The sequence below is a fragment of the Entelurus aequoreus genome, linkage group LG12 (assembly GCF_033978785.1).
Source record: "Entelurus aequoreus isolate RoL-2023_Sb linkage group LG12, RoL_Eaeq_v1.1, whole genome shotgun sequence".
NCBI classification, from domain to species: Eukaryota; Metazoa; Chordata; class Actinopteri; order Syngnathiformes; family Syngnathidae; genus Entelurus; species Entelurus aequoreus.
The window spans coordinates 5,335,697-5,359,525 of NC_084742.1; the positions used below are offsets into that span (position 1 = coordinate 5,335,697).

The window sequence follows — 23,829 nt, forward strand, 5'->3', positions numbered from 1 at the left end:
TAATGACAATAAATCTCTATTCTATTCTATATACTATCAGCATAATACAGTCAAATATATACTATCAGCATAATTATTACGATTGCCACCATATTTTGAATATTGATATAAAACATTACATTACACCTAAAAATGTGCTGCTCTGAAACATACATGTCCATATTGTGGGAGAAATGAAGGTTTGTTTTTACATTTTAGTCAAGTATTTTAGGTTACAAGCGCACCATGCAACTCCACGCCACTAAGTGTCGCTCTGGAGCGCGCCGGCTGAAAGTAAACAACAGCTAGCAAACAACAGCTACAAGGCGACATTACAAAATTAAAAAGTGAGTTCAGGAAAAATACACAGTTGGAGTTCTGCATTTCACTCACGTAAAGAACAAATAAACTAATCGCTGTATGATGAATCAGCTTCGTAAGGCGACATTCTCCGCTGCAAACAATGTTAGCTGCGCAACGAGCTGTGGCTAAGCTAACCAAAGTAGCCTGAAGCTAGTTTCTCCCCCTCCCACCTGACGCGTCAATGAATGGCGATGACGGGCAAAGGCATTACTTGTTTGGACGCAGAATGGTGGATTTTATCGAAAAACGTCGCCCTGCGTTAACATCTGCATTTTTCTCAGACCCCCCCTCGGTGTGAGTAACTCGACGAGAAAGTGCGGCACCATTAAGAGATGATGTGTGACATCGGTACACAGGCTGAGCTAGGTTAGCCTAGCAGCAGTTTGGCTAACCATGCTAACCTGGCTTGTGTGTGTTTATGTTGACAAGAAGAGTCACATTGTTGAGAATCCTCTAGAAGGAAGGCATAATGGCGATTTGGATTGACCCTGGCCTGCGTGCCGAGTAGGAGAGGCGACACGGAGCCACAAATCCACGCTGGAGCAACGTTAAATCCACCATTGTCTCACCCCCCAGCACCATCCTCACGTCATTGACGTAGTTTGCACGAAGGAAGGTGATAGTAGACATGGAGGAAGTTCCACATAACGAGAAACATTCGGCCTTATAAACATGAAACCCGGGGACGTAAAATATACGACTTATTATATATGATCAACATGTCTGCTGTTGGCGAATTTGTGCCTCCTCCCGAATGTCCGGTTTTTGAGCCAAGTTGGGAGGATTTCTCGGACCCCCTTGGATTTATCAACAAGATCCGACCCATCGCAGAGAAAACTGGCATCTGCAAGATTAGACCACCAGAGGTAAACCCCCAACATTGGGACACTTCACATGAATACATTTGTTATCATGATCGAAACTCTATTTTTGTTACTTTACTATGTGGGCCTGCTTGTTTTTAGAAGAAGAAAAAAAGACCACTTCCCATCACTTTGAGGTCACAGAAGGCAAATTAATTAATTTAACATTTTAACTGCGTACTTTTATTAAATGTACAGTAAAGCTATTAAATGATGGAAAATACAGCTAAAATATTACCAAATGACTGCCGTTTTTTTCCTATTGGGCTAATTTACGTTAGCTACGTAAACTCGACGTTGGGCCTCAGGTAGCACCGTCGCTTCTGACTACAATTGAACATTTCAGCGTCGTTTTGTACGCCAAAAGCCACCACTGTGCACTTTATTTTGAGTCGTTCTTGTTATTTCTTAACCTTGTTTGTTGACGCAACTGAATCTTTAATGACATAAATAAAAGAGCGAGAGAAGTGGGTGGGTCCATTATCGACCACAACGCATTTCAAAGCCAATAAAACATCCTTGAAATGTTTTTAAGGCTAATTTGTCTTTTTTGTATTTGCCTTTGAAATGTGCAATTTCCTCATTGTTGCTTTTCCATCAGGACTGGCAGCCTCCGTTTACTTGCGACGTGCGTCACTTCCGGTTCACGCCTCGAGTGCAAAGATTGAATGAGCTTGAGGTGAGTAGTAAAATGTGTAAATGGGTTATACTTGTATAGCGCTTTTCTACCTTCAAGGTACTCAAAGCGCTTTGACACTATTTCCACATTCACACACACACATTCACACACTGATGGCGGGAGCTGCCATGCAAGGCCCTAACCAAGACCCATCAGGAGCAAGGGTGAAGTGTCTTGCTCAAGGTCACAACGGACGTGACGAAGTTGGTAGAAGGTGGGGATTGAACCAGGAACCCCCGGGTTGCTGGCACGGCCACTCTCCCAACCCGCACCACGCCGTCCCCACTGTCAGTAGCAGTGTTCATTTTGTTGACTAAAAATTAGGGGTGTGGGAAGAAATCGATTTGAATCGCGATTCTCACGTTGTGCGATTCAGAATCGATTCTCATTTTTTAAAAATCGATTTAAATTTTTTTTATTATTTTTATTTTTTTATTTATTTATTTATTTTTGTAATTAATCAATCCAACGAAACAATACACAGCAATACCATAACAATGCAATCCAATACCAAAACCAAACCTGACCTAGCAACACTCAGAACTGCAATAAACAGAGCAATTGAGAGGAGATACAAACAGAACAAACCAAAAGTAGTGAAACAAAATGAATATTATCAACAACAGTATCAATATTAGTTACAATTTCAACATAGCAGTGATCAACGTTCCCTCTAAGGTGCGCGCCTGCGCAATTGCGCACCGCTCACGCGTCCTCAGCGCACTGCAAATTAATGCCGCGCAGGAAATCAAAAATCCCATCTGAACTTTAAACAAAATAAACACATTACAATTTATTCTGTATGATTTTGCAATGCAACTCAGTGAGTGACAGGTGACAACAAGAGTGGGCCCCAATGAATAAAACAATCTTTGTCAACACAGTTCAATTATCGTCGGTCGAGACACTTTACGGACAGGAATTCCATCAATCACTTTATTGAGCAAAACTGTTTGTAACCACACCAAAGACATGAGTAAAAAAAACTTTTTATCTATAAAAACTGGTAATTTTCTGCCATACAAACCAGGCTTAAACCAACTTTGTCATCCGTCGTTTCAACAGAAGCCGCTCGCTCGCTCACCTGCACCAACACGTGCACTCATGGCACTTAGCTAGTGCTGCGTTTATGGCCACACAAAAAGTCGGACAACCCCAACGCCACACAATGTGTAAATGCCAGGTTGTAACACTGACTCCTCAATCAGATGTGTGCTTATTTTACTGCCATTTATTAAGAATGTTAATCTAAGGATATTGTTCATGAAATATTGTCACTAGATTTCATAAATGCTAATAAAAAGATGTATTTTACAGACAGAAAGTTACAAGAACTAAATGTAATCTCTGAAAGGGGTAACATTTCTTTTAAAGGCAGGACCCGCAGCCAGACATACAATACTAGCACATAGGTCATGAAAAACATGTTTTTTTGTTATTGTCATTGTAAGGGGGCAAAATCACTTATATCAGATTATTATTATTTTAATAAAACATTTAAATTGTTATTTAGTCAGGTTTGGGACAGGTGTGACGCTGGTGTGGCCACAGTGTGCACGTCTGATGTTGCTCACATGTGCTCCACTGAATGCTCAGGGAGTTTGTGCGTTTGCTCACACGCATGAAAAATTAGAGGGAACATTGGCAGTGATTAAAAATCACTTATTGACATTATGATTAGACATTTATAAAAAAAAAAAAAAAAGAACAATAGTGTCACAGTGGCTTGCACTTGCATCGCATCTCATAAGCTTGACAACACACTGTGTCCAATATTTTCACAAAGATAAAATATTTTTGGTTCATTTAATAGTTAAAACAAATGTACATTATTGCAATCAGTTGATAAAACATTGTCCTTTACAATTATATAAGCTTTTTACAAAAATCTACTACTCTGCTTGCATGTCAGCAGACTGGGGTAGATCCTGCTGAAATTCTATGTATTGAATTGAATGAATAGAGAATCGTTTTGAATCGGGAAAGTATCGTTTTTGAATCGAGAATCGCGTTGAATTGAAAAAACCCCCCCCCCCGATAAAAATCGTTTTTGAATCGAATCGTGACCCCAAGAATCGATATTGAATCGAATTGTGGGACACCCAAAGATTCGCAGCCCTACTAAAAATGTCTTCTTAGTTATCTTCAACAGAGCAGCATATTTTTAGGTTTAATGTAATGTTTTATATCAATATACAACATACGGTGGCAATAAATACTTCACCGTTTCATTCATTAACCATGTTACAAAAAATATCATATAGAACTAGAAGAAGCAATTCTTCAACAATAGGTATATAATCATATCATATAATCATATCAAAATATTTTTTATATGATATTGTCAATATATTATTGTGGAAGTGTTAAAAAAATGGCACACTGCGAAATGTGGCAGGAATGTTTAGGATGAACACACTGTAATTGAACTAAGGTTGTCCCGATAGCAATATTTTGGTACCGGTATCGATACTTTTCGATACTATTCGATACTTTTCTAAATAAAGGGGACCACAAAAAGTGGGATTATTGGCTTTATTTTAACAAAAAATCTTACGGTACAATAAACATATGTTTCTAATTGCAATCGAATAACAATTTTGGCCTTAAACAAAATAGTGAACATACTAAACAAACAAGTAAAAGACAAACAAATAAGCAAACAAAGGCTCCTAATTTGTCTGCTGACGTATGCAGTAACATATTGTGTCATTTCTCATTCTATTATTTTGTCAAAATTATAAGGGACAAGCGGTAGAATGGATTATTAATCCTCTTGTTCATTTACTGTTAATATCTGATTATTTTCCGTTTCAACATGTTCTATCTACACTTCTGTGAAAATTTAATAATCACTTATTCTTCTGTTGTTTGTATACTTTACGTTAGTTTTGGATGATACCACAAATGTAGGTACCGATCCGATACCAAGTAGTTACAGGATCATACATTGGTCATATTCATGATCATTTTGACCCCACAGGATGAGATCTTGCGTGGAGCCCCAGATCGAGGGAGATTATCAGTGGTCTTGTATGTCTTCCATTTTCTGATAATTGCTCCCACAGTTGATTTTTTCACACCAAGCTGCTTGCCTATTGTAGATTCACTCTTCACAGTCCGGTGCAGGTCTACAATTCTTTTCCTGGTGTCCTTCAACAGCTCTTTGGTCTTGGCCATAGTGGAGTTTGGAGTCTGACTGTTTGAGGCTGTGGACAGGTGTCTTTTATACAGATAACGAGTTCAAACAGGTGCCATTAATACAGGTAACGAGTGGAGGACAGAAGAGCTTCTTAAAGAAGAAGTTACACGTCTGTGAGAGTCAGAGATCTTCCTTGTTTGAAGTGATCAAATACTTATTTTCCACCATAATTTACAAATAAATTCTTTAAAATTCCTACAATGTGAATTCCTGGATTTTTTTTTACATTCTGTCTCTCACAGTTGAAGTGTACCTATGATGAAAATTACAGACCTCTGTCATCATTTTAAGTGGGAGAACTTGCACAATCGGTGGCTGACTAAATATTTTTTTGCCCCACTGTATATAGGTATATATATTTAGGTACCTTCAAGGTACTCAAAGCGCTTTGACACTCCCAACCGAGCCACGTTGTTTGAAAAATGTTGTTTCTCGGAAAAGTCTCATAACAATATAACGTTTGATACCGTAAATACCTCACAAACTGTTTGGCTTTGCTGGCTTCAAATATATTTTCTGTGTGACGGTTTGAGCTAGCTCGCTTGATGCTAGCTTGATGCTAGCTTGATGCTAATTTACATTGGCTATGCCATATGCATGCTACTGATTACTACTTCGACATGGCAATTTCGTCGTTGCTGAATTTGCATAATTGTCCGTAATGTATTTGCATGTAATAGTAATAAACGCTGTTGGAAAGAGACAAAAACATAACAAGAAAAACAAATATGATCAGAACTACAAATTCACTGTCTTTAGTCGCTTCTTTTTTTACCTTTAAACAAAAAAATGACACAAGAAAGATGGAGCCGCCAGTGACTGCTTTTAAATGGTTTAGGGCCTCAGCAACACTATCTGCTCGTTGAGAAGAGCAAAACTTGCTTTTCACGAGATTTGTCATTAGTTGCTTTTTTTAAAAAGAGTATCTGGAGCGGTCTGATTACTTGCTCAATGTAGCAACTAAGTTGGCAAAACTTGTCCCTCCTGTTATGTCTTCTTATTCTCTGGCAGACCAGTTACATATGACTGGTGTGTTAAGAAGCAGAGTTATGATGCATATTGCCATTCACTGTAATGGCAAATATATTCACAGTCCCATTGTAATGTGGTTTATGAGGAAAGTCCAAATTCCACAAATAAATACATGTATGGGAAACATTGCAGTCGACCAGGGCAAACTGTACCTACTGTCTAAGGATAATGTCACTACAATACTACACCAGTTTGATACGGTTTTTATTCTCTCTCTAGGCACTCACTCGAGTGAAGCTCAATTTTCTGGATCAAATCGCAAAGTTCTGGGAGCTGCAGGGGTCCAAGATTCGTTTTCCGCACGTGGAGAGGAAGGTTCTGGACCTTTATCAACTCAGCAAGGTAAGACTGGGGTCTTTGTCAAGTGCCGCCAGATGCAACGGGAAACCTTCAGCATACCGGTATGTGGCGTAAAGTGATGGAACAAATTGAGTGAGGAAGGTACTTGTTTAAAACACAGGTGTTAAACTAAAGGCCAGAGGACCAGTTCTGGCCCACCACTGCATTTCATGTGGCCCGCAAAAACCTGGAAATAAATTGCGTCAATAAGGCACTTTTATCTTTTTTGTTTAATGTTTTTGTGCTTTGAATTGTGAAGGAAAAAATTTACTGGATATAATTGCATAACTTCTAAACTTGAATGTTATCTGATCATGTAACAAGATATTCACACATATATCACCACTTGACTTATAATTTCATTAGCCATCAATTTGTTAGTGAACGAAGATGATACATGCATAGGCAATTGTGTAATAATCTCTTGAGGCGATTATACCTTTTATATTAGGGATGTAACGATTTAAAATCTCACGTTATTAAGGCCATGGTGCAATGTTATTGCGGTATATGTCCCCAAAAGCTTGGTAAAAATGGCATAGTGTGTTAAATGAAGTGGCAGGAATGTTTAGGATTGAACACAAAAATAATGCTAAAATGTTCTAATCATATTTTTTATGTATTTATAAGTGCATATAATTGTGCAGGAACATCTACTGTTTCAAGCAGGTATTAAATAGAATAACATACAGTTGGTGTCCTTTAAGTGAAAATGTAAGTGTAACAAGTATAAAACAATAATGCACAGTTTAGTGTCTTTCAACTTTTACAATATGGCAAGCAATGTCCTCTACAGTGGTAATTTTTTATATTAGTTAGGAAAATTATGTTTCTCAGAAAAGTAAACAATTAATAAATACCTCACAAACTGTTTGGCTTTGCTGGCTTCAATTATATTTTCTGTGTGTTTGGCTTTGAAGGCTTCAAATATATTTTCTGTGTGACGGCTTGAGGTGGTGACTTGTCCAGCTCTGCCTTCCACCCGAGTGCAGCTGGAATAGGCTCCAGCCCCCCCACGACATTGACAGACAAGCAGTTGAAAAATAGATGGATGGGTTGAGGATGTATTAAGAAGGTTTTTAGTTTACTTTTATTTCCCGCGTTGAGCTTTTTTTGCGGGGGTAATTTCCCGCCGTGCGGTGCACCGTCGCCAGCTGGCTCTGTGTTGCCTTGAAAACACTCGAAACAAAAGTGGCGCGCTTCGCTTTGTAGAAGGCAGATTTTCTTACCTCCACCAAAAAGGTCATGTTTTGGCTTTGGCTTGTTTGTGTGTTTGTTAGCAATATAACTCAACTAGTTATGGACAGATTTAATGTCCAAAAAACATTAAATCTGCTGCGCAGAGGATTCTTGGAGAAGTAGTTTATTTACAGACTCAGCCAACACTAAAACACCAGAAAAAAACTACCCTTTTGTTTGATATCATCACACGTCACAGTATTGTTGAGAAGACTTTGAAACTGAAATAGTATGTATAATAGTGATATATCCCTACTTTATAGTCATATATATTAACAGGGGTGTGAATCTTTCGACAACTAACGATTTGATCCGATTCCTGGGATGACAATTTGATTCAAAATCAATTCTTGATTGAAACTGGTTCTCGCTATGTGTTATTTGGTATGATAATCATAATGAAAATTATGAGATTAGAAAATCTCTTTCTTGTTGCATTGATATGACAAGTCTTTTTAAAAATGTATTTTAATAATTTTTATTTTTTCATTATGAATTGATTTAGAATCGAGGTGGATAAAAATTGCGATTCGGATGTGGATGGATTTTTTGTGCACCCCTAATATTTACTGTTACAATTGGCCCTTTAAGGGGCAGCCATACTGCATTGTGGTCCTTAATGAAAAAACAATCAAACAATTAAAATAATCCTACTGCAGCTTGATATGTGCCGATTTCAGTGCATTTAATGTTGTTTTTTTCACCTCTGAATGTTGTGGAAATGTCTTTTAAAAAATCCTGTGCTTTGTCTCATAATGCCATTTTAAATTTGACATGTTCATAACAATTTCCAATTTTCTTGGAATTGCCAATTTTCGCAGTCCATTTTTCTTTTACCAACTAAATTTAAACACACCATTTTCCTGCAGACTATGTTCCAAAAGCCGGTTAAGTGTCGATATGCGACCGGCTACAAAAACAAAATTTAAACTAAAAAGTGCAAGCAGCAGGGACGTCTTGAGTAACGCAGTGACAGGCGGTCAGTGTAGCGTTTGTACGGGGACACACCCCGGTAAACGCGCTAACCCAAACAACATAGTGACGGAATAACAATTTACCTATTGAGGAGGATTAGACTAAACATTTTAGGTGCGGAATTGTGCAAGTAAATATATGATGCTTCTTAATGTGACTTTGTTAAGCGTGGTACATTTATCATTGTCCTCAGGTTGTGTCATCTGAAGGAGGCTTTGAGACAGTGTGTAAAGAGAAGAGGTGGTCCAAAGTGAGCAGCCGAATGGGCTTCCCAGCTGGTAAAGGGACTGGTTCATTGCTGCGCTCCCACTACGAGAGGATACTTTACCCCTATGAGCTCTTCCAGTCGGGAGCCAGTCTGACTGTGAGTGCATTTTAATAGTGTTATTTACTTCTTCTTTCAATCTTATTACAGACCCTCTAGGAATTTGCAACGTTGCTATTTAGTCAACTTTTGTTAAAAGAGACCTATAATGATTTTAATATACATTTAAAACACTTGTTTAGTAGATAAAATGTATGTGGATTGTGGATATGTATGCTTTGGTATAGATTTTGCTCCACAGTCAATTTTATAGCCCTTTTTTGAGTGTCTGCAAGATGTCCAATTGTGGAGGTGTTCCCAGATTGTAAATTAAACCACGCCTCACCCATTCCAAAAGTATCGTAATTGATGTTTTTGATTGATTGATTGAGACTTTTATTAGTAGGTTGCACAGTGAAGTACATATTCCGTACAATTGACCACTAAATGGTAACACCCGAATAAGTTTTTCAACTTGTTTAAGTCGGGGTCCACTTAAATTGATTCATGATACAGATATATACTATCAGATATATACTATCATCATAATACAGTCATCACACAAGATAATCACATTGAATTATTTACATTATTTACAATCAGGGGTGTGGAGGGGTAGGATATGGACAGCAAGTAGTGGACATAGAGAGAGAGAGAGAGAGAGAGAGAGAGAGAGAGAGAGAGAGAGAGAGAGAGAGAGAGAGAGAGAGAGAGAGAGAGAGAGATCAGAAGGCATAAGAAAAAGTATCTGCATCTGATTGTTTACATTTGATTATTAGCAATCCGGGGAGAATGTTAGTTTAGGGTTGTAGCTGCCTGGAGGTGAACTTTTATTGCGGTTTTGAAGGAGGATAGAGATGCCCTTTCCTTTATACCTGTTGGGAGTGCATTCCACATTGATGTGGCATAGAAAGAGAATGAGTTAAGACCTTTGTTAGTTCGGAATCTGGGTTTAACGTGGTTAGTGGAGCTCCCCCTGGTATTGTGGTTATGGCGGTCATTTACGTTAGGGAAGTAGTTTGACATGTACTTCGGTATCAGGGAGGTGTAGTGGATTTTATAGACTAAGCTCAGTGCAAGTTGTTTAACTCTGTCCTCCACCTTGAGCCAGCCCACTTTGGAGAAGTGGGTAGGAGTGAGGTGGGATCTGGGGTGGAGGTCTAGAAGTAACCTGACTATTTTGTTCTGGGATGTTTGGAGTTTAGATTTGAGGGTTTTGGAGGTGCTAGGGTACCAGGAGGTGCATGCGTAATCGAAAAAGGGTTGAATGAGAGTTCCCGCCAGAATCCTCATGGTGCTTTTGTATTACCTTGGTTGCCATTTTATCACAGGAAAGATTAGCCTCTAGAATGGAACCTAGTTAGGTGACCTCATCTTTCCTGGTGATAACAATGTCACACACTTTTATAGTGAAGTCATTGACTTTCTTAAGGTTGATGTGGGACCCAAACAGGATGGATTCAGTTGTACCCAAGTGTATGGATAGCTTGTTGTCAGCGAGCCAGGTGCAAGTTCTACAGAGCTCAGCACTGAGGATTTTCTCCACCTGTGACTTGTCCTTGTCGGATACCAGCAGGGCAGAGTCATCCGCAAACAAAAACAATTCACAGTCGCATGCCGATGACAAGTCGTTTATGTATATTAGGAACAGTAAAGGTCCCAATATACTGCCTTGGGGGACTCCACAGCTCACCGAGAGGGGGGGGGACACGGTGCCATTTACTTCTACCACCTGCTCCCTCCCCTCCAAGTAAGATTGCATCCAGCTCCATGAGGTTTTGTTAAATTTGATTGCTCTGAGCTTATCCAACAGTATAGCGTAGTTAACGGTGTCAAAGGCCTTCCGAAGGTCCAGCATGAATGTACCGTAATTTCCGGACTATAAGCCGCACCTGACTATAAGCCGCACCAGCTAAATTTAGGGGAAAATACAGATTGCTCCATATATAAGCCGCACCCGACTATAAGCCGCAGGGTTTTGATGTGTAATTACCGTAGTATATAGGGGTTCCTGCTACCACGGAGGGGATTGTCGGGACAGAGATGACTGTTTGGGAACGCAAAGCGTCCCATTTATTAACAATAAATCTTTCAATCAAACTTTCACATCTTTGATATGGCGAACAGCATCCGTGCAGAGTACAAATAATACAACGGTGCAAAGTAATACAAAGTGCTCGCCTGTACGTTACCAAAATAACCAGCATGAAAAGTCAGTCTTTAATCATTGTGTCATCGTCTTCCTCCTGCGTACTAAAACCACCGAAATCCTCTTCGTCGGTGTCTGAGAAGAACAGGCCGTAAATAAGCCGCACCCTTGTATAAGCCGCAGGGACCAGAACGAGGGGAAAAGTAGCGGCTTATATTTCGGAAATTACGGTAATGTAAATGTACAAAGTTTAATATTAGTTCTTGAAGTCGGCACTGATTTTTTTTTTCCCTGGACATGTTCGAAAATAAACTTCAAGAACATATAGATTCACCAAGTCACATTAGGTACACATGCGCACTCTCCAACCAAAGAGTACATAAAAAAAGCTGTTTTAGCAGCATTTATATCAATGCATGTCGCATTTCTGTGTTATTATGCGCATGACACGATTAGATTAAATAAATATAATACTTTCCCTCTGGCTGAGAGCTTTCTTTAATGTCTAAATAAGAACATCCACCTCACTTAGACATCATGACGAAGCCAAACTGCAAAACGCAGAAAAACAGAGGCATCCAAAACTGTGCAAGCACACACCAAAATGCATGAACCTTATGATTTAATGCTTTGGCATTGTTGTACACAAGTATCCAACGTTGTAACAATATTTATAGGTCAGAAAAGATTAAAGTCATCATAGGTTCCCTTTAATTTGTTCCCAGGCAACACTATGTGAAGTGAATTATATCTTTATAGCACTTTTCTGTAGTGACTCAAAGCGCTTTACATAGTAAACCTATGTTTGTTTTTTTCTGTAGAGAAATTAGTAACTGCAATAGGTACTCTTTATTCTTCTAAGCAGGGGTGTTCAAACTTTTCCAACCAATGGCTGCATATTAAAAAGTTAAAACAGGCAGCACCATTATGACTTACTGTATATTTTTTTATTTTGTTAAAAACAAATGCTAAAAACTGATGCTATACATAATTGTTATTATTAGTTATTAGTATCAAAATGTCAGTTTTTTCTCATTACATTACTTATTTTTGTTTTTTTCCTACATTTTCACTGTTTTTGTTTGATTTTATTTCAACAAGATGCGGCGAGTGAAGGTTTCAGTAAAATGTTATTTTTTTTAATTAGTAAAACTGTGAAACATCGATATTTGTTTTTCAATTTTTGCACAAATTGTTGAAATCTTGTGCTTGTGGGGGGTAAGTTTACAGAGAACATTTAAAACTTTGATAACAAATTCATAATATCACAGGCTGATGTGATGTTATTGAAAGAAAAGCCTCAAACCATTTGCTGAAACATTTTGAATTTTATCACAACAAAACCAAGTAAATCCTGTAGGGTCTGTTATTTATAGATGTTCTCTAATCAGGGAATCCAGCGTCTTTATGATGAGGGAGACGACGGCGAGGAAGTAGATGAGGGAGTGGGCGAGGAGGCGATCGAGGAGGACGATCAAGAGGAAGAAGAGGACAAAGATGGGGAGGTTGATGGCACCCAGACCAAAGAGCGTCTTTTGCCTGAGAGGCGCTCAAGGCGCCTTAAATCAGAGGTAACTTTGTGCTTCTCTTCAGGCTTTTTTTTCTTTTAACAAGAACATCCTCACTTATGTTGTTGTCTCGCTTTAGAGGGAAAACAAGGAGCCAAAAGGCCTCAAACTATTTGGCACAAGCCCCAAGATGGTGGATTTGGAGATTGTGTCAGCAGGTAGGACATTTAAATTAGAGATTGAAAGATTATCGCCACTAATATTTGTTGTTTTTACATAAATCAGTAATAGCTTTTTTGTATTTTTATTTTATTTTTTACAACATAACTACGTCAGCAGATTCCATATATATACACATATGACACCAGTTTTTAGTTTAAGAAAAAATAATAATTGGTGATGTAGATAGTAAAAACCACTGCTCAAGCACCAGCCTTGGCACACATGCAACCTTTATCTTAATTTAGACGACGGCTACAGCAAGAAGCATCGTCACCTTAAAGCTCAAGCCTTTGCCATCAAAATGAGACCACGCAAGGAGACGCTGGAGGTCAACTTTGTGAGTGGCAAGCACATTTTTGCCACAAAAGGTTGCCTTACGCTGTTGTAACTTTGTAACACAACCACACAGATTGACCTCTACTTCTGCCTGATGTGTGGACGGGGAGACGAGGAGGAACGCCTTCTGCTGTGCGACGGCTGCGACGACAGCTACCACACCTTCTGCCTGATCCCGCCTTTGCAGGATGTGCCCAAGGGTGACTGGCGCTGCCCCAAGTGTGTCGCAGAGGTAAAGACATCGCTTCAAAAGATACAACTGTATGTGTATTATTTGTTTTATGAGTCAGCTTTTTTTTGCAGGAGTGCAGTAAGCCAAGAGAGGCGTTTGGCTTCGAGCAAGCCGTGAGGGAATACTCCCTCCAGAGCTTCGGAGAGATGGCCGACCAGTTCAAATCAGACTATTTCAACATGCCAGTTCATGTATGTAAAATATTGAACTGTCATAGCCTCTGTAGAGCACACATCACTACAGAGAAGCTGTGCTTTGTGCCCACAGATGGTCCCAACTGAGCTGGTAGAGAAAGAGTTTTGGCGCCTGGTGAGCAGCATTGAGGAGGACGTGATCGTGGAGTATGGAGCTGACATCAGCTCCAAGGACGTGGGCAGCGGTTTCCCGGTCAGGGACGGCAAGAGGAGGCTGCTGGGGGATGAAGAGGTGGGATCACTTCACATAAGTTGCAACTTGACAGCAATAATTTTATATTTGCAGTTTCTGAGGAGTAGGATTAATTGATTTATATTTTATATTCATATTTTTAGAGGACAGTTATTAATAACTGTAAATACAGTGGAACCTCGATATCTGGTTCTTGAACTGGGTTTGTAAATTGAAAAGTTTGTATAGTGAAGCAAATTTCTCCTTTAGAAAAAAATTAAATATGAATAATGGGTTCCAGCCCCGCCAAAGGTCCATATTTATATAAGGTTTGTAAGCTTTTAACACAAGATACACTGATATACAGCACTGTATATCAAACAAACATAACAAGAGGATAATGATTTAATTATCTCTTAATTAACATGCCAAAACCATAGTTTCGTTGTACTTGTGCAATGACAATAAAGTCCTATCCCAAAACGACGACGACGACAAGCTGCTGTCCTTTGTATGTGCTGCTCTGGCAACACACGCGCAGAAGTCTTCTTGGCGCCCTCACAAACGACCAGAAATGACAAAAAAACTTAATTTTAACAACCATATTGGGACAATAATAAACATTTAAAAAAGTTAAATCCACCCACATTAACATTGACTGTGACTAAAGCGAAAGCAGCTGACGGTGAAAGGAGGAAGAGCGAGGGTCGGTAATGTGTGCTCTTGAACGAGAGGTAGTGTTTTCTTCTCCCTGTGAAGTAAGTCTGCTCTGCATACTTGCCAACCCTCCCGAATTTTCCAGGAGACTCCCGAAATTCAGCGCCTCTCCCGAAAACCTCCCCGGACAAATATTCTCCCGAAAATCTCCCGATTTTCAGCCGGAGCTGGAGGCCACGCCCCCTCCAGCGCCATGCGGACCTGAGTGAGGACAGCCTGTTTTCACGTCCACTTTCCCACGATATGAACAGCGTGCCTGCCCAATCACGTTTTAACATCTACGGCTTTTAGAGAGTGCACAACTGAGCACACAGCAAGGAGACGAAGCAGAAGAACGAGGAAGATACAGCCATGGCGACGCCGACGACGAGTAAGATGAAGAAATACGCTTGTAAGTTCCAAAACGAATGGAAACAATAATTTCAGTTTATCCAGGGCAGTTCGAAGGGGAAGGGGAATGCTGCCTGCAAATTTTGTAGAACAGACTTCTCCATTGAACACGGTGGCCGAACGCATATACTCATTCATGAACGGACAGCGAAGCACAAAGCGGCAGCAACGCAGCACCTGTCCCAGCCCAGTATTATGGGCCACCTCGCTAAATGGAGTCCCGAGGGTGTAACATATGCCGAGACAAAGATGGCTATGCTGATAGCTGGAAGCAACATCCCGTTCTCATTTGCGGATGTCTTAAACAAATCCGTGAAGGGTATGTTCCCGGATTCAGAGATCGCTCGCCAGTACGCAAATGGCAGAACAAAGGCTACTCAAATAGTGAAAGGTAAGTGTTGTTTTTTTTTTTTTAGTAAGCAGCAAGCACAGTACAGTTAGTAGAAGAACTGTGTTTTCATTACTGTGTATTTGATCAAGTCTTTCAAGTACAACAATGAGTAGATGATTATGTGTGTGTATATATGTAAATAAATGAACACTGAAATTCAAGTATTTATTTTATTTATATATATATATATATATAATAAAATAAATATATATATATATAGCTAGAATTCACTGAAAGTCAAGTATTTCTTATATATATATATATATATATATATATATATATATATATATATATATATATATATATATATATATATATATATATATATATATATATATATGAAATACTTGACTTGGTGAATTCTAGCTGTAAATATACAAATATACTCCCCTCTTAACCACGCCCCCATCCCCCCCCCTCCGACCACGCACCCCGCCCTCCACACCCCCACCTCCCGAAATCGGAGGTCTCAAGGTTGGCAAGTATGATGCTCTGGCGTATTTTTCGAGAAAAGTCCGGTCAATTAAAACTTGCTGTGGTATGAAGCCTGCTTGGTCGATTCTTACATACTTGCTAGCGCCATTAATGAACTCACGCAAACAGTTTTTTTTTTTTTTTACTCCACAGAGATTCCCCCTTTTTTACGGTGGTTTGTTGAGATTTTGGGACTCATATTGAGTTAGCCAAATAGACAAAACTTGTCAAAAGGTTATAAAACACAGAAAAGAGGCACACACGCTGAAGCACTGAGAAGTGACTGGTAGTGTACTGTGCAGCAAGTGAAATGGAGGGCTCTGCCTTCGCAACAATGTTGCGCCCTGCTTTTTTTACTGCAGGCGTGAAACGAATGAATGAAGCGTTCATACACAGAGGCACATTTGGTTGGAACTAAAAGTTTATAAACTGAAAAGTTCACAAATAGAGCGGTTCGTAAATCAAGGTTCCACTGTAATCAATTTAGAATCAAATCGTCAGGTGCCCAAAGATTCCTACTCCGACTCAACAGTGTTCAAATGGCTTTTTTAACCCAACCCACATATTTGATGTCTCCTGTTTAGGAGTATGCCAACTCCGGGTGGAATCTAAACAACATGCCTGTGCTGGAGCAGTCCGTCCTCACTCACATCAATGTGGACATCTCAGGAATGAAGGTGCCCTGGCTCTACGTGGGCATGTGTTTCTCCTCCTTCTGTTGGCACATTGAGGACCACTGGAGTTACTCAATTAATTTCCTCCACTGGTGAGGCCATGCGATGCGAAGTATAACATTTGTGTGTCGTGACTCGTGAAAGCACCTATTGAGGTCCTTTATTTGATTTTTAGGGGCGAGCCAAAGACCTGGTACGGCGTGCCGGCGTCCGCAGCAGAGCAGCTGGAAGCGGTTATGAAAAAGTTGGCACCGGAGCTGTTTGATTCCCAGCCTGACCTCCTTCATCAGCTTGTCACCATTATGAACCCCAACATCCTCATGGAGCATGGCGTGCCTGTATGTAACTTTGGATATTGCCTGTATGTAACTTTGTGTATATATACAGTCGCGATCAAAAGTTTACATGCACTTGTAAAGAACATAATGTAATGGCTGTCTTGAGTTTTCAATACTTTCTACAACTCTTATTTTATTGTGATAGAGTGATTGGAGCACATACTTGTTGTAGCAAAAAAACATTCATGAAGTTTGGTTCTTTTATGAATTTATTATGGGTCTACTGAAAATGTGACCAAATCTGCTGGGTCAAAAGTATACAGCATTGTTTATATTTGGTTACATGTCCCTTGGCAAGTTTCACTGCAATAAGGTGCATTTGGTAGCCATCCACAAGCTTTTGGTTGAATTTTCATATATAATTTTTGTTTTTTACTTTCAATGCTTGAATCTCTCGATCAACTTTTAGATTGAAAGTTATTATTTTTACTTTTATGCCCTTTTTATCAAAGAAATCCTATGTTTTTATATGGCAAAACCCCAAAACATGCAATATGTTCCCAAAAATGTAATGTATGATTTAATTTAAGCCTTGAAAAGGTCAATAATTTAATAAAATATAAAAAAAAATGTAACGACAGTTTTAAGGAAAAAACAGCCTGTGTGACAGCTTTGTGTTGTCAGTGTCAACATTTCAACTTTTTGTCTTTGCATTACACCTCTTTAATTCCACTTTTTGTTTGTCATTTTATTTTTACAATGTGCTGTGCAGACCGTTATTCATTCATGAATATACTGCTTCTGAATGACATGTTTGGATGTCCTTTCCTTCAGGTGTACAGGACCAATCAGTGTGCAGGGGAGTTTGTGGTGACCTTCCCAAGAGCGTACCACAGTGGCTTCAACCAGGGCTACAATTTTGCAGAAGCTGTTAACTTCTGCACGGCTGATTGGGTGAGACAGAAATTCTTGCTCCATTAAGAGAAATTAATTCCCCCACAGTCGTCACGCATGTTTTTTTTCTTGTACCGCAGCTCCCAATGGGCCGCCAGTGCGTGGCCCACTACCGGCGCCTGCGACGCTACTGCGTCTTCTCCCACGACGAGCTGCTGTGCAAGATGGCAGCCGACCCGGAGAGCCTCGATGTGGAGCTCGCCGCCGCTGTCGTCAAAGAGATGGGGGAGATGCTGGAGGAGGAGACAAAGCTCAGGAAGGCGGTACAAGAAATGGTAAGCTATTTTGTTGATGATTTGTATCTTCCTAGTTACAATGGCGTCCATTCTGCCCGCAGGGTGTGCTGTCCACTGAGCAGGAGGTTTTTGAGTTGGTGCCTGATGATGAACGCCAGTGCCACAAGTGCAAGACCACCTGCTTCCTGTCTGCGCTGACTTGCTCCTGTAGTCCAGATCGCCTGGTTTGTCTCCATCATGCAGCAGATCTCTGTGACTGTCCTCTGAGCAACAAGTGCCTCAGGTCAGGTCTTATTTTTCTAACAGCCTGCGAACGTCCACTTCATATCTTTATATTCTGTTTTCAGGTATCGCTATGATCTGGACGACTTTCCGGCCATGATGTATGGTGTGAAGAATCGTGCACAGTCATATGACACGTGGGCAAAGAGGGTCAGTGAGGCCTTGTCAGCAGACCAGAAGAACAAGAAAGGTGTGTACCTGACTGCTACACCCTTACCTTAAAGGGGTCATATGACAATTTTTAGCTTATATTTTACCTACGTCCTTGTGGCCTACATAACATGGTGGGGCTTTGGTCTAAATTTTGCATCTATTTAGCTCTGCAGACCCATCTTCAAGCCACCTGCTAATTGCAAAAATAAATAAAAGTCCCTATTTGGTGCGCAAGCATCCTTGATTTAATTTTTGTGCATTTTAAAACCACAAAATGCTCAGACACGTTGGCCCCAGTTGCCATAAACTTGCAGCTCCAAAGCATGTTTTGTCTAGCTATTCATTCATATTTATCGCTGAAAGTATTGCCGGCCGGTGACCGGATTGTATGGATATTATGATCTCTAACACAGCTATCACATAACGTTAAAAGAATGTTAGGTAATGTTTTTCCCATGGTTAGTCAGAACCAAACCTAGAACTATTGTTCAAAGATCATTAGCATTATGGCACCTTTTAGAAGAGTCTGTATTACTTTATTTAACATACAGAAATAATACATATTTGGACATTTGGCCATCATCACATAAATTGTTCATTTAGAATTGATCATTTTTCCCACCTCCTAGTGTGCGGCCAGACACTGAGTAATGTAGTAGGAGTTACATAGCGCAGTACAGACAAACAAGACTGTTAAAATGTAATACAAAACGCTAACAATGTATGCTAAACCCTAACACTGTAACAACATTTGTCAACGTCCTACTTGCTATTTGCTTATAATAGCAATGGTCCCAAGGATGCTAATTATCAGATAATCGTCATATATCTACTGAGTTTAGACTTACCGTTGCATTGTATCCACCGTCGCTATAAATTGTATTAAATGTCTCTGGAGTTAACATAGATACTCTATTCATCTCCCAGAAAAATTCACATTTCCAGTAGTTTACAAGAATAGAAAAACACACTGGCATGCAAGGTTTAGAAAAAATAAAATAAATAAAAAAGCATTAAAAATGACATAATAAGCATAAGAATATACCATTGACAAGCAGGTACTACCCAAAATGTAGTTTTGGGTAAATCCTTCTGTATATTCCCTGGGACAATAAAGCCGGTCTCTGTGCTTCATGTCCGAGTTGGTACATTGTCCCGAAGCACAAAAGTAAAACAGGCACTTCTTACTTTTTCATAACTGGCTGGATGTGTAGAGAGCTGCACTGGTTGATATATAACCAATAACAGAGCATTTTAGCTTTAGGGGTGTTTAGGATTTTTTCCTATTCAATAAAGAAATGTCCAGAGAAAGCTAAGTTCTTTTAAGTGTTTATTCGAGATCTTAAAGAACATCAGTTTACAAAGGAGAACGTTTTACGCTGCTGACAGAAATAAGGATGCGAAGAAAAAGGAAGACAATGAAAACTTTCAGATCCTTACATTGCTTTTGGGAATGGGAGAACAAGGAGGGGTTCAAGCAAAGTGTCCCATCCTGGGTGGGGAAAGAAGAGGGAGGAGGATGAACAAAACAGACTATATCTGATTGGGATACTAGCTAAAACAGAAATGTTTTGATTAAACATTGGGTAAAGCAGTATTAATCACAAAAAACAAACATTTAAAGAGTTATCCATGACCAAAAGATAAATACAATATAAATTAGTGCTCTTCCAACATCACAGCAGTCTTTTTCTCATGCTCTAAGGTGTGGGGGGTTAGAGATATCCCCACCAGACTCCAGGAATGTATCAGGGCCATAATGGTGTCTTTATCTTGGGACAAAAAATACCCTATAGAAGCATTACAACATAAATCAGATGAGAACTGTTACTTAGACTAAAATGTTATGACAAGATATTACTAAAATATTAATTTTAAACATGGCAAACTCAAAGAAACTAGGAAAACATTTTCTATGTATGGAGATATCCGCTGATGTTGGCATATGTCATAAGTCATGGCAAATCTCAAACAGATAGTTTACAATAGTTCAAATTTTAATTTTCTGTACTTAAAGGGACCCCAAATACACAAAAACGGGTACCATCAGTCAATAAAAGTTGGTTTTGCATAATTTGACTCTTTTAACTTGTTTGTATATGTGTTTATGTCCCTTTTTTCACACACAGATCTTATTGAGCTCAAAGTTTTGCTGGAGGATGCCGAGGACAGGAAGTACCCTGAGAATTCTCTATTGCGCCGCCTGAGGGAGATGGTGAAAGAGGCCGAGACGTGCTCTTCTGTAGCCCAGCTGCTGCTCAGTCGCAAACAGAGACACAGGTAGGCTGACGTCCATGTACACAAGCAATGTACAGACCATGTAGGATACTTGGCAAACACAAAGTGACTTGTTTTTACTTGACTTCACAGTAACCGCCTGCGTTCTGAGAACAGCCGGACCCGCAGCAAGCTAACTGTGGACGAGCTGAAGGCCTTTGTGGAGCAGCTTTACAGGCTGCCTTGCATCATCAGCCAGGCCCGACAAGTCAAGGTCAAGCCCTACTAACTTCCATGATAAATCAAAGCATCAATGCAGATTTAAGAATGTTCCCAACCATGTAGTATATTTTTTGATACAGTAAAGTGTTTCCCGCAGATTGGCAATTTTATTTGTAGCGGTGGAGGTGTGACCAGGACATGGTGGAGGCGTGTTAATGTGACATCCTTACATAATTTGCATTGCTGGCTATGACATGTATTTTTGAAAAAGGTTAAAAATTTAACCAATTTTAAAACAAATTTGTATTATTAGTACATATAAGTATCAACACTGTTACATTATATAATTTTTATTATCATATTGTTTTTCTTTATTTTATTGTTATAATGTAACACAGACTGCACTTTGTGCACCCCTGGTATATTTTACATATATGTCGTCCTGCCCTCCCTGAATATTGGAATTTAGTTTGGCAGACATTTAAATAGTCCTTTTAAATTATTCACATATCTGTAAGATGAAGTGCTACTTTTTTGTATATTAAAATCTAAAAAAAAATACAAAAATGTATTTATTTTTTGATTGCGGCGAGCCGCAGTATATTGTTTACGCCGGTTATGTTGCGCATGCCCAACTATTTAACTGTCTAAAAGGGCGGCCATAAACATGAATACATAAACTAATTTGGCAACACGGACTGACTGACTGAAAATGAACATATACAGTGTTTCCCACAAGATTGTATCTGTGGAATGGGTCGCGGGGGCTAATCATCATCGTGTAATTTGCCGTGATTCAAAAATATTTGTTCGTGTGTGGATGTGTAAAACTGATTTTTTTATTTTGTGTCTTTAAAAATGTATGACGTTATCTCATGTTTTTAAACCTGATTTAGCAACAGAAAATAAAGTTATTGACATTCGTGTGACAGTTAAATTTCATGCAGCAGTAGACGTGAGCTTGCGTCTTACATATTATTGGAACCCTCCCTTTTACAGGGAAGAGTTATTCTAAGGTTATGTAAATAAAGAGATGGGACTAGAATTGAAGATTAACAATTTATTCTACAAAAAAGAAGTACAAGCAATAGCAATACCAGCGCCGGAAACCAGGTTGTCTAAAGGCTGGAGCCTTCTCTAAAATGGTTGCTCTCAACATAGGCTTTTGTTCCTTGGCGGAGATTGAAACCAAAAGTTAACTTGGCGTATGTGTTAACCACACATACATTCTTGTCCACATTCACTCGCCGCACCTTGTACATTCTAACACCATTAAAACTCGAGGAAATAATATGTGCGTGTTTCTCTGGATAAGAAAAAGGGTAAGATATCATTGTTTTTATCTTTTTTTTGCAAAACCAAGGCCAAAGCTAGTTGCTTCTAAGGCCTTCCATTTCGCTCAAAGGTAGGGAAATATTCCTTTTGACAATATAATTTGCATATGCGATTAAATAAATAAAAAGCATGACGTTTTCAGGGTTCCGTGATTTTTAAAGATAATGTACACTTCATTGTATGTCTGATATATCCCAATATTGATGAAAATATGCATGGTCAGCAGAAGTCAGCTGTGGTATGTGCGTAAGAGGTGTGTTAAAAAGAAGAGTTACAATCCCAACTTCTATATAGGGCAGGCTGCCACAATTAAATGAATGTATGAGAAACGTTGATGTATCACTGTATTATATTTTCACAGGAGTTGCTGGAGAATGTGGAGGACTTCCATGAGCGAGCTCAGGTGGCGCTAGTGGACGAGCTGCCCGACTCCTCCAAGCTCCAGGCCCTATTGGACCTCGGCAGTGGCCTTGATGTGGAGCTACCTGAGCTCCCCCGGCTCAAACAGGAGCTCCAGCAGGCTCGTTGGCTTGATGAGGTTTGCCTCTAATTACGATTACTTAGGTTGTCCTAAACGCTGCGCGTAACATCCGTGTCACACACCAGGTCCGCATCACCCTGACGGAGCCTCATCGCGTCACTCTGGAGCTCATGAAGAAGCTGATCGATTCCGGGGTGGGCCTGGCGCCCCATCACGCTGTGGAGAAGGCGATGGCTGAGCTGCAGGAGATCTTGACAGTCTCAGAGAGATGGGAGGACAAGGCTCGTGCTTGCTTGCAGGCCAGGTATCACTAGACTTTCAAATACACACAAACTACTGTAGCTTTTAAAGTCATTCCTCTCTTGTCTTTATTGAACAAGGCCTCGACACGGCATCGTGACCTTAGAAAGTATCGTGCTGGAGGCCAGGAACATTCCAGCATACCTACCTAATATCTTGGCTCTACGAGAGGCCCTGCAGAAAGCCAAAGAGTGGACAGCCAAGGTGGAGGCTATTCAGGTATAGACTACATTCTCGTTAATGCCAGAATAATGAATTTGCACGTGTAAAGAAGCCATTTGTCCATACACAGAGTGGTGGCAGCTACGCCTACCTGGAGCAACTGGAAAGCCTACTGGCACGGGGACGCTCCATCCCAGTCCGACTTGACCCGCTGGCCCAGGTGGAATCTCAGGTGGCTTCAGCGCGAGCCTGGAGGGAGAGGACAGCACGCACGTTCCTCAAGAAGAACTCAACATACACGCTACTCCAGGTGAGACAAGGACCTGCCATTGAGTAGGGACGGGTACTGAAAGTTGTGCGTGCACAATAGTAACCAGACCGCTACTTTTTTTATAATGCAAAAAACCCCTGAAAACACTGAAGAGTTGTGTTATTGTTTGTGCTATGGTGCCATTTTTGGATGACTTTGCTTAATGCAGGTGATACGGTGCCCTTCTTTTTAGAGCTTTTTACCAAAAGTACAAGTGCCTTTCCGTCTTTCAATATTCCAAAGCGTTTCTACTCGTATGTATTCTTTATTCATCACTCCAAGCAACGTTTGTAAGTTTTACAATATAACTAAAATAATGTTTACCGGTACTTACTGAACCGTGCTATGTCTGTAGGAGTGTTTTCACACATATTTGTATGTGCTATCATAATGTAATGAAGCTAGCGTCGTTAGCATTAGCTCATATGATAACACATTTACGAGTGTCGGTGCAAGTATTATTAA

General features: G+C 39.8%; 1 protein-coding gene across 1 annotated transcript in view; it reads left to right on the top strand.

Moving 5' to 3' along the window:
• Positions 1–267: 267 nt before the first annotated feature.
• The window catches only part of LOC133661372 (lysine-specific demethylase 5A-like), a 38,080-nt gene continuing 14,518 nt past the window's right edge, over positions 268–23,829 (top strand). The window contains exons 1-22 of the mRNA XM_062064530.1: positions 268–1,208; positions 1,807–1,884; positions 6,338–6,460; positions 8,865–9,035; positions 12,516–12,695; positions 12,772–12,850; positions 13,100–13,191; positions 13,264–13,422; positions 13,494–13,613; positions 13,690–13,848; positions 16,345–16,526; positions 16,610–16,772; positions 17,547–17,666; positions 17,747–17,941; positions 18,004–18,185; positions 18,250–18,374; positions 20,467–20,617; positions 20,708–20,828; positions 22,473–22,649; positions 22,718–22,896; positions 22,973–23,111; positions 23,185–23,364. Coding sequence (XP_061920514.1) covers positions 1,053–1,208; positions 1,807–1,884; positions 6,338–6,460; positions 8,865–9,035; positions 12,516–12,695; positions 12,772–12,850; positions 13,100–13,191; positions 13,264–13,422; positions 13,494–13,613; positions 13,690–13,848; positions 16,345–16,526; positions 16,610–16,772; positions 17,547–17,666; positions 17,747–17,941; positions 18,004–18,185; positions 18,250–18,374; positions 20,467–20,617; positions 20,708–20,828; positions 22,473–22,649; positions 22,718–22,896; positions 22,973–23,111; positions 23,185–23,364 — 3,231 coding nt within the window. The 5' untranslated portion in view covers positions 268–1,052. The remainder of the gene's footprint in view (positions 1,209–1,806; positions 1,885–6,337; positions 6,461–8,864; positions 9,036–12,515; positions 12,696–12,771; positions 12,851–13,099; positions 13,192–13,263; positions 13,423–13,493; positions 13,614–13,689; positions 13,849–16,344; positions 16,527–16,609; positions 16,773–17,546; positions 17,667–17,746; positions 17,942–18,003; positions 18,186–18,249; positions 18,375–20,466; positions 20,618–20,707; positions 20,829–22,472; positions 22,650–22,717; positions 22,897–22,972; positions 23,112–23,184; positions 23,365–23,829) is intronic.